The 11,444-nt window shown below is 49.2% G+C and overlaps 1 protein-coding gene across 1 annotated transcript; it reads left to right on the top strand.

Moving 5' to 3' along the window:
- The first annotated feature begins 1,080 nt into the window (after positions 1 to 1,080).
- LOC147119432 (uncharacterized) lies at positions 1,081 to 9,658 on the top strand. The gene has a single exon (XM_085985021.1). The coding sequence runs from the start codon at positions 1,171 to 1,173 to the stop codon at positions 3,100 to 3,102; it is 1,932 nt and encodes a 643-aa protein (XP_085841147.1). The 5' UTR covers positions 1,081 to 1,170; the 3' UTR covers positions 3,103 to 9,658.
- The last annotated feature ends 1,786 nt before the right edge of the window (positions 9,659 to 11,444 follow it).

Here is an 11,444-nt window from a genome sequence, read left to right as displayed (position 1 = left end):
GGCAAATTAACCCAGACTTCCCTGCGCGTGGGAAAGTGTCCTATCAATGACGACAGGAGACCAGTGCGCCGGCGCAGTAACTGGGTGCTCTGAGCATGCGCATTGCGAGTGGTGGCGATGGATTGAGCGGAACAGGAGGATCAGCGGCTGGGAGACGAAAGGAGATTGTGGGTGCAGCGGATGGATTGGACCCGCGGGTGAGTTTAAAAGCTTTATAAACACCTGATGTGGTCCTGAGGTCCCGAATAAGAGTGACAGGCCCCGTGATTTCCTCGGTTACAGGCCAGTCAGTGACCACCCGGGTCAGCGAGGTCACCGGCCGCCATCTTGGACAGGGCGGGTCTCACGGCGCATGTGCGGCCATCTTGGCCAGGAACAGAGAGTGGGCGGGGCTTCAGGGTCCCAGTGACCAGGAGAGACAATCATTGACTCATTGATTTTATTCTCACTCTGCACACAGTGGGTGTAGAACTCAACCCAACCAGAGTAGAGAGAGGGGGAAAACGGAGTGGAGGAAAGAAATGTTGGAGATGGTGCGATGGGTTTGGATTTCAGCACAGGGAGGAGGGAGAGCGTGTGGGACGGGGATTTACAGCTTTGGGGGAACAAGAGAGGAAAGAAACTAGAATTGTCTGTTCTGAATTTATATCCTGTATTTAGTGATGATTTTGTAAATTCCTTTTACAGGGTATTAGAAGGGGAGAATATGAAATGGAAACTCAAACCAAACATCACGTGAAGAGCTGACATATTCACTCAATTCATCAGGACCTGAATATCATCGTGCTTTGAATATGGAAGGAGAAATGTTTGTTTGCTCTGTCTGTGGGAAAAGATTTCAAACATCATTGTGACTGGAAAAGCACTGAGACACACACACCCGAGTGAGAGTGTTCCAGTGCACTGACTGTGGAAAGAGCTTTAACCAGTTACACAGCCTGAAAAAACATTGCACTATTCACAGAGGGGAGAAACCATACACGTGTTCTGTGTGTGGACGAGGCTTCAACTGATTGTCGAACCTGGAGAGACTCAAGGACACCCGCACCATGGAGAAACCGTGGAAATGTGGGGACTGTGGGAAGGGATTCAATTAACTGTCCCAGCTGGAGATTGGGGATAGGCTGTTCACCTGCTCTTTCTCGGAAGGGATTTACTCAGTTGTCTAGCATGCTGACACGCCAGCGAGCTCACAATAGGGAGAGGCCGTTCTCCTGCTCTGTCTGTGGGAAGGGATTCACTTGTTCATCCCACCTCACTGCACACCAACTTGATCACGCTGATGAGAGACTTTTTAAATGCTCTGACTGTGGGAACAGCTTTAAAACCTCTGAGGAACTGATTAAACACCAGCGAGTTCACACTGACGAGAGACCGTTCTGTTGCTCTCACTGCGGGAAGAGGTTCCAGCAGTCATTCCGTCTGGCTGAACACCAGCTCCTTCACACTCATGAGAGTCCATTCAGTTGCTCTCACTGTGGGGAGAGGTTCAGCCAGTCATTGCAACTCGCTGAACATCAGCGAGTTCACATCAAGGAGAGACCGTTCAACTGCTTCATGTGTGGGAAGGGATTCACTCATTTAGCCCACCTTATGACACATGAGGACATTCACACTAGGGAATGGCCGTTCTCCTGCTCCGTGTGTGGGAAGGGATTCACTCGTTTCACCCGCCTTTTGACACACAAGCGAGTTCACACAGGGGCGAGGCCGTTCTCCTGTTCAGTGTGTGGGAAGAGATTCACTCGTTCAAGCCACCTTTTGGAGCACAAGCGAGTTCACACTGGGGAGAGGCAGTTCACCTGTTCCGTCTGTGGGAAGAGTTTCCCTTGTTCATCCCACCTTTTGGTACACCAGCGAATTCACACAGGGGAGAGGCCATTTACCTGCTCCGTGTGTGGGAAGAGATTCGCTCAGTCATCAACCCTGATGGCACACCAGCATGTTCACTCTGATAAGAGACCTTTTAAATGTTCTGACTGTGAGAAGAGCTTTAAAAGAAGTAATGCTCTGCTGACACACCAACGCACTCACACTCGGGAGAATCTGTTCACCTGCTCTGTGTGTCAGAAGGGATTTACTGATTCAGCCTACCTGCTGAGACACCAGCGAGTTCACACTGGGGAGAGGCCGTTCATCTGCTCCGTGTGTGGGAAAAGATTCATTGAATCATCCCAGCTACTGAGACACCAGCGCACTCACATTGAGGACAGGCCATTCACCTGCTCCGAGTGTGGGAAGGGATTCACTCAGTCATCCGGTCTGCTGGCACACCGGCGAATTCACACTGGGGAGAGACCATTCACCTGCTCAAAGTGTGGGAAGGGATTCACTCAGTCATCTGGCCTCACTAAGCACCAGCAAGTTCACACTGGGGAGAGGCCGTTCACCTGCTCCGTGTGTGGGAAAGGATTCAGTCTGCCATCTAGCCGCCAGAGACACCAACTCACTCACACTGGTGAGAGGCCGTTCACCTGCTCCATGTGTGGGAAGGGATTCAGTCTGTCATCCAGCCGCCAGAGACACCAACTCACTCACACTGGTGAGAGGCCGTTCACCTGCTCTGTGTGTGGGAAGGGATTCACTTGTTCATCCAACCTCACTAGGCACCAGCGAGTTCACACTGGTGAGAAGCCGTTCACCTGCTCCGTGTGTGGGAAGAGATTCGCTCTGTCATCAATCCTGCTGAAACACCAGCAAGTTCACTCTGATAAGAGACCATTTAAATGTTCTGACTGTGAGAAGACCTTTAAATGCAGCAAAGATCTGCTGAGACACCAACGCACTCACACTGGGGAGTATCCGGTCACCTGCTCCGTGTGTCAGAAGGGATTCCCTGATTCATCCCACCTACTGAGCCACCAGCGCATTCACACTGGGGAGAGGCCATTCACCTGCTCCGTGTGTCGGAAGAGATTCAGTGAATCATCCCACCTAAAGAGACACCAGCGAGTTCACACTGGGGAGAGGCCGTTCACTTGCTCCATGTGTGGCAAGGGATTCACTCAGGCATCCAATCTGCGGACACACCAGCGAGTTCACAGGTTACTGCCGAAATTGGATTCTGCTGTTATTGCTGCTGATAATCACATCCAGGACTGAACCATGTTCATTCTGACAGTTGGGGTTTGTTTCTGTTGATGTTAATGACCCCTATAACTGGGCTGGAGATTAATATTCTGGATCAATGCCAAATAAATTGGCATTGTTTCAAACACACAGAGTGTCGAGTATTTGTTTCCTCCAAGATAAGAGGAGACTAATTGATGTCCTGTTACTGACTGTTCCATTTTTGGGCCTTTTCTCCTTTCTATCTCTAGATTATTTCAGTTCTCATACCTTCGGTTACTCTCATGGACAAGTCCCAGCTTCCCAAACCTTCCAGAGTGCCTCTCCTAGCCTTGGTATCCAGGGAAGGTATCGGTAACACACCCGGGATCACTAAACACAAAACCCAGTCTGTTAATCACTTTCAATAATAATAATAATAATTCAACTTTATTGTCATTGTACAATGCACAAGTACATGAACAACGAAATGTGATCTTGCAAGCTCCCATGAGTCCAGTACAAATAACATTAACATTAAACGTAAATAGCACCGTCCTGGGAGAAGCAAAGCCGCTGCGTCTGTGCGCGCCGCCATTCCATTTCCACCATTCCTCCTGTCCGACAATCTTCAGCCCAACACCCGGGCCTGCTCACCAACCGCCCCTCCTCGGGGCTCCTTCCGTGACCTTCTGCACCTGGTCTTTCCCTGATGGTCACCCCTCCAGGTACTAACCAGGCCTGGCTCTGCTTAGCTTCCAAACCTTGCCAGTGACCCTGTCCCTAGTCCCAGGAACAGGGCGTGTGACCCACAGCATCTCTCTCACCTTCGATGTGTGAAGAGAGCATCATGCCTGCAAACCTGGTTTTAAATTTAAATGCACTCAGCAAATGTATTGAACAAGAGGTGAACAAGTAAACAGATCACGGCCCAATCCTCCAGCTCTATATTGTAGGCAATGAGACTCTGTTAAGGTGCCATGTGGTGCTGGACCGCTCTGCATTTTGCCTGTAATGGAAAATAACTGAAGATTTGTCCCAGTGTAACCTTTGCTGTCATGAAATGAGTGTGTCTTTTAATGAGCCTCACGTCCTTGCTCAAGTTGGCAGCAATTGTCAAATCTCAGAGAGGCCGTAATCGTGACCATCTTCAAGAAAGGTGACAAGTCCGATTGCAGTAATTACAGAGCAGTTTCCCTGCTGTCTTCCACAGGAAATGTCATCGCAAGAATCCTCCTCAATCGCCTTCTCCCAGTGGCTGAAGAGTTCCTCCCAGAGTCGCAATGCAGATTCTGCCCACTAAGAGGCACAATGGACATGATCTTCACCACGCGTCAACTACAAGAGAAATGCAGGGAACAGCACCAACCACTGTACATGGCCTTATTTGACCTCACAGGCTTTTGGCACTGTCAACCCTGAGGGATTATGGAGTATCCTCCAATTCGGCTGCCTTTTAAAGTTTGTCACCATCCTCCGCCTGCTTCACAATGACATGCAAGCCGTGATCCTGACCAACGGATCCACCACAGACCCAATTAGCGTACGGACCGGGATCAAGCAAGGCTGTGTCATCGCACCAACACTCTTCTCGATCTTCCTTGCTGCAATGCTCCATCTCACCCTCAGTAAGCTCCCCGCTGGAGTGGAGCTAATCTACAGAACAAACAGGAAACTGTTCAACCTCCGTCGCCTCCAGTCCAGATCCAAGGTCGTCCCATCCTCTGTCGTCGAATTACAGTATGCAGACGACGCTTGTGTCTGCGCACACTCGCAGGTCGAACTCCAAACCATCGTCAACACCTTCACCGAAATGAACAAGAGCATAGGCCTTACACTAAACATTCATAAGACAAAGGTCCTCTACCAACCTGCCCCCACCACACAATACTGCCCCCCGATTATTTTGGAAGGGGAGGGTGAACAGCCAGTTGTCATGGTGCATATAGGTACCAACGATATAGGTAAAAACCGGGACGAGGTCCTAAAAGCTGAATATAGGGAGTTAGGAGGTAAATTAAAAAATAGGACCTCAAAGGTAGTAATTTCAAGATTGCTACCAGTGCCATGTGCTAGTCAGAGTAGAAATAGAAGGATATTTCAGATGAATACGTGGCTAGAGGAATGGTGCAAGGGGGAGGGATTCAAATTCTTGGGACATTGGAACCGGTTCTGGGGGAGGTGGGACCGGTACAAACTGGACGGTTTGCACCTAGGCAGGACCGGGACCGATGTCCTAGGGGGAGTGTTTCCTAGTGCTCTGGGGGAGGGTTTAAACTAAAATGGCAGGGGGTTGGGAACCTGAGCAGGGAGACAGAGGAAAGGGAAACAAGGATAGAAGCAAAAGACAGGAAGGAGAAAAACAAAGGTGGCAGTCGGAGAAATCAAGGGTTTAAATCAAACATGGCCACAGTAAATAATAATTCTAAAAGGTCTAAGAGCATTAAAAAACAAGCCTGAAGGCTTTGTGTCTTAATGCAAGGAACATTCGTAATAAGGTGGATGAATTAGCTATGCAAACAGAGGTAAACGAATATGATATGATTGGGATTACGGAAACATGGCTCCAGGGTGGCCAAGGCTGCGAACTCAACATCCAGGGGTATTCAATATTCAGGAAAGACAGGCAAAAAGGAAAAGGAGGTGGGGTAGCATTGCTGGTTAAAGAGGGGATTAACACAATTGAAAGGAAGGATATTAACTCTGATAATGTGGAATCTGTATGGGTAGAACTGAGAAATACCAAGGGGCAGAAAACGTTAGTGGGAGTGGTATATAGACCTCCAAACAGTAATGCGGAGGTTGGGGATGGCATTAAAAGGGAAATTAGAGAAGCGTGCAATAAGGGCACAGCAGTTATCATGGGTGACTTTAATCTACATATAGATTGGGCTAACCAAATTAGTAACAATACTGTGGAGGAGGAATTCCTGGAGTGTATACGGGATGGTTTCCTGGACCAATACGTCAAGGAACCAACTAAAGATCAGGCCATCTTAGACTGGGTATTATGTAATGAGAAAGGATTAATTAGCAATCTTGTTCAAGGCCCCTTGGGTCGAAGCGATCATAATATGATAGAATTCTTCATTAAGATGGAGAGTGAAGTAGTTGATTCAGAGAGTAGGGCCCTGAATTTAAATAAAGGAAACTACAATGGTATGAGGCGCGAGTTGGGTAGGATAGATTGGGGAATGTCACTCAAAGGGTTGACGGTGGATAGGCAATGGCAAACATTCAAAGATCGCATGGATGAACTACAGAATTTGTTCATCCCAGTTTGGCATAAAAATAAAACAAAAAAGGTGACACAACCGTGGCTAACAAGAGAAATTAGGGATAGCATAAGATCCAAGGAGAGGACATATAAATTGGCCAGAAAAAGCAGTAAACCTGAGGATTGGGAGCAGTTCAGGATTCAACAAAGGAGGAGAAAGGGATTAATTAAGAAGGGGAAAATAGAGTATGAGAGCAAGCTTGCAGGAAACATAAAAACTGACTGAAAAAGCTTTTATACATATCTGAAGAAAAAAAGATTGGTGAAGTCAAGCGTAGGTCCCTTGCAGTCAGAATCAGGGGAATTTATAATGGGGAACAAAGAAATGGTAGACCAATTATATACATATACTTTGGTTCTGTCTTCACAAAGGAGGACTCAAATAACCTCCCAGAGATGTCGGGGAACATAGGGTCTAATGAGAGGGAGGAACTGAAAGAAATCAATATTTGTAGGGAAATGGTGTTAGGGAAATTGACGGGATTGAAGGCCGATAAATCCCCAGGGCCTGATAATCTACATCCTAGGGTACTTAAGGAAGTGGCCCTAGAAATAGTAGATGCATTGCTGGTCATCTTCCAAAATTCAATAAACTCTGGAACAGTACCCATGGATTGGAGGGTAGCTAATGTTACCCCACTATTCAAAAAAGGTGGTAGAGAGAAAACGGGGAATTATAGACTGGTAAGCCTGACATCGGTAGTGGGGAAAATGCTAGAGTCCATTATAAAAGATGTAATAGCGGAGCACTTGGAAAACAGTGACAGGATCGGACAAAGTCAACATGGATTTACCAAAGGTAAATCGTGCTTGACCAATCTACTGGAATTTTTTGAGGATGTAACTGGTAAAATAGATAAGGGAGAACCAGTGGATGTGGTGTATTTGGACTTTCAGAAGGCTTTTGATAAGGTCCCGCATAAGAGATTAGCATGTAAAGCTAAGGCATATGGGATTGGGGGCAAGGTATTGACTTGGATAGCAGACAGAAAGCAAAGAGTTGGAATCAACGGGTCTTTTTCCGAGTGGCAGACAGTGACTAGTGGGGTACCGCAGGGATCGGTCCTAGGACCCCAGCTATTCACAATAGATATTAATGATCTAGACGAGGGAACTAGATGTAATATCGCCAAGTTTGCAGATGACACAAAGCTGGGTGGGCAAGTGTGCTGTGAGGAGGATGCCGAGAAACTCCAGTATGATTTGGACAGGTTGGGTGATTGGGCAGAAGCATGGCAGATGCAATATAACGTGGATAAATGTGAGGTTATCCACTTTGGTGGCAAAAACAGGAAGGCAGATTATTATCTGAATGGCAATAGATTGGGCGAAGGGGAAGTGCAACGAGACCTGGGTGTCCTTGTGCACCAGTCGCTGAAGGTAAGCATGCAGGTGCAGCAGGCGGTTAAGAAGGCAAATGGTATGTTGGTCTTCGTAGCGAGAGGGTTTGAGTACAGGAACAAGGATGTCTTGCTGCTGTTGTACAGGGCCTTGGTGAGACCACATCTTGAGTATTGTGTGCAGTTTTGGTCGCCTTATCTGAGGAAGGATGTTCTTGCCATGGAGGGAGTGCAGCGAAGATTCACCAGGCTGATACCTGGGATGGCAGGAATGCCGTATGAAGAAAGATTGAGTCGATTGGGCTTATACTCACTGGAGTTTAGAAGAATGAGAGGGGATCTCATTGAAACTTATAAAATTCTAACAGGACTAGACAGACTAGATACAGGAAGGATGTTCCCGATGGCCGGGGAGTCCAGAACCAGGGGTCACAGTCTAAGGATAAGGGGTAAGCCATTTAGGACAGAGATGAGGAGGAATTTCTTCACCCAGAGAGTGGTGAACCTGTGGAATTCTCTACCACAGAAGGCAGTAGAGGCCAATTCATTAAATATATTCCTGAAGGAGTTAGATACATTTCTTAAGGCTAAAGGGATCAAGGGATATGGAGAGAAGGCAGGGACAGGGTACTGAATTTGGATGATCAGCCATGATCTCATTGAATGGCAGAGCAGGCTCGAGGGTCCGAATGGCCTACTCCTGCTCCTATCTTCTATGTTTCTATATTATCAAAATCCACGACGAGGCCTTGGACAACGTGGACCACTTTCCATACCTTGGGAGCCTACTGTCATCAAGGGAAAATGTCGATGACGAAGTCCAACACCGCCTTCAGTGTACCAGTGCAGCCTTCAGTCGCCTGAGGAAGAGAGTGTTTGAAGACCAGGACCTCAAACCCGGCACCAAGCTCATAGTCTACAGAGCGGTAGTGATACCAGCCCTCCTGTATGCTTCAGAGACATGGACCATGTACAGCAGGCACCTTAGAGCACTGGAGACGTAGCACCAATGCTGCCTCCACAAGATCCTGCAAATCCATTGGCAGAATAGGCGCACCAACGTCAGTGTTCTCGCTCAGGCCATTATCCCCAGCATCGAAGCTTTGACCACGCTCGAGCTCCGATGGACGGGCCAGATCGTCCGCATGCCTGATACGAGATTCCCACAACAAGCGCTCTATGCGGAGCTCCAACACGGCAAGAGAGCCCCAGGTGATGAGAGGAAACGCTTCAAGGACCCCCCCAAAGCCTCCTTGAAAAAGTGCAATATCCCCACTGACACTTGGGAATCCCTGGCCCTAGACCACTCAAGGTGGAGGAGAAGCATCTGGGAAGGCGCCGAACACCTCGAGTCTCTTCGCCGAGAGCAAGTGGAAGCCAAGCGCAGGCAGCGCAAGGAGCGCACATCAACCCAAGCACCCCGCCCTTCAACCACCATCTGCCACACCTGTGACAGACCTGTAGGTCCTGCATTGGACTCATCAGTCACCTGAGAACTCATTGTTAGTGTGGAAGCAAGTCATCCTCGGTTCCGAGGGACTGCCTAAGAAGAAGATGATTTTGCCTGTAATGGAAAATAACTGAAGATTTGTCCCAGTGTAACCTTTGCTGTCATGAAATGAGTGTATCTTTTAATGAGCCTCACGTCCTTGCTCATGTCGGCTGCAATTGTGTAGAAAGGGGATGTGTAAAGAGATGGTCTGTGTATGGAGATGTGAAAGAAGGGAACGGTGTGTCTGTGATAGTGACACAGCCTTGTGGCCACAGTCAGAACAATGCACAGATATCCTTGTGGTTCTGGTTTGTGCAGGGCCAGGTCAATAATGTAGTAAACAAGTTAAATATAAATATCGCCAGTGTAGTCGCAGCTTGTTAGAACAGACCTGGGGAGAAGAGAGCCCTGAATCCACTGTATTATCCCTGTTCTCCGGATCGGGTAACTATACTCTCCCTGTATCTTTGCAGTGCTGTTAATAAAGTCAGTGAAAGACAATCTGTTGTGAGCTTGATTATCTGGTGTCTGAAGCCACAAGGCACAATTTTTAGTGTCAACAAGATGAACAAATAAACACAATACTCCAGCTCTATATTCACAGGAGAAAGTCTGTTATCACACTCCTCGAGAATAAAGAAAGATCCCAACTCAAAGAACCTCTAGAATTTGTAAATATCTTTCACATTCTGACAGGTTCCAACTGTCAGTTTCCATTACAGTGAAGTCAATGGAAGACGAGAGGAGTTGGGGGAGGGTGTTGGAAATTAGGGGTGGAAGAGGAGTTGGGGTGAGGGATGGAGAGTAGGGGTGAAAGGAGTTGAGGTGAGGGGTTGGAGAGTAGGGGTGAAAGAGAAGTTGGGGTGAGGGGGGTTGGAGAGTAGGGGTGAAAGAGAAGTTGGGGTGAGGGGGGTTGGAGAGTAGGGGTGAAAGAAGTTGGTGTGAGGGGGGTTGCAGAGTAGGGGTGAAAGGAGTTGGTGTGAGGGGGGTTGGAGAGAAGGGGTGAAAGAGGAGTTGGGGTGAGGGGGGTTGGAGATTAGGGGTGAAAGGAGTTGGGGTGGGGGGTTGGAGAGTAGGGGTGAAAGAGGAGTTCTGGTGATGTGGTTGGGGAGTATGGGTTAAAGAGTTGGGGTGAGGGGGTTGGAGAGTAGGGGCGAAAGGAGTTGGGGTGAGGGGGCTGGAGAGTCGGGGTCAGAGGAGTTGGGGTGAGGGTTGGAGAGCACGGGTGAGAGGAGTTGGGGTGAGAGGGGTTGAAGAGTAGGGGTGAAAGAGGAGAGGGTGTGGGGGTTGGAGTGTTGGGGTCTGGGGGGTTGGAGAGTAGGGGTGAAAGGAGTTGGGGTGAGGGGTTGGAGACTAGGGGTGAAGGAGGAGTTGGGGTGAGGAGGTTGGTGAGTAGGGGTGAAAGGAGTTGGGGTGAGAGGGTTGGAGAGTAGGGGTGAAAGGAGTTGCTGTGAGGGGGGCTGGAGAGTAGGGATGAAAGAGGAGTTGGGGTGAGGAGGTTGGTGAATAGGGGTGAAAGGAGTTGGGGTGAGGGTGGTTGGGGAGTATGGGTGAAAGGAGTTGGGTTGAGGGGTTAGAGAGTAGGGGTGAAAGAGGAGTTGGGCTGAGGGAGCTGGAGAGTAGGGGTGAAAGGCGTTGGGGTGAGGGGAGTTGGAGAGTAGGGGTGAAAGGAGTTGGGGTGAGGGGGTTGGGCAGTAGGGGTGAAAGAGGAGTTGGGTGAGGGGGGTTGGAGAGTAGGGGTGAAAGAGGAGTTGGGGTGAGGGGGGTTGGGGAGTAGGTGTGAAGGAGGAGTTTGGGTGAGGGGTTGGAGAGTAGGGGTGAAAGAGGAGTTGGTGTGAGGGGGGTTGAAGAGCAGGGGTGAAGGAGGAGATGGGGTGAGGGGGGTTGCAGAGTAGGGGTGAAAGAGGAGTTGGGGTGAGGGGTTGGAGAGTAGGGGTGAAAGAGGAGTTGGGGTGAGGGTGGTTGGAGAGTAGGGGTGAAAAGGAGTTGGGGTGAAGGGGTTGGAGAGTAGGGGTGTGAGGGGAATGGAGAGTAGGGGTGAGGGAGTTGGAGAGTAGGGGTGAAAGGGGAGTTGGGGTGAGGGGGTTTGGAGAGGGGGTGAAAGAGGAGGGGGTGAGGGGATTTGGAGGGTAGGGGTGAAGGAGGAGTTGGGGTGAGGGGATTGGAGAGTAGGGGTGAAAGAAGAGATGGGGTGAGGGCGGTTGGAGAGTAGGTGTGATAGAGGAGTTGGGGTGAGGGGGTTGGAGAGTAGGGGTGAAAGGACTTGGGATGAGGGAGTTTGGAGAGT

The sequence above is a fragment of the Somniosus microcephalus genome, chromosome 4 (genome assembly GCF_052327205.1).
Source record: "Somniosus microcephalus isolate GS21.2 chromosome 4, FLI_Smic_1.0, whole genome shotgun sequence".
NCBI lineage: Eukaryota > Metazoa > Chordata > Chondrichthyes > Squaliformes > Somniosidae > Somniosus > Somniosus microcephalus.
The sequence above is the reverse complement of the archived record's forward strand: the minus strand, read 5'-3'. Positions and strand labels throughout refer to the sequence as shown.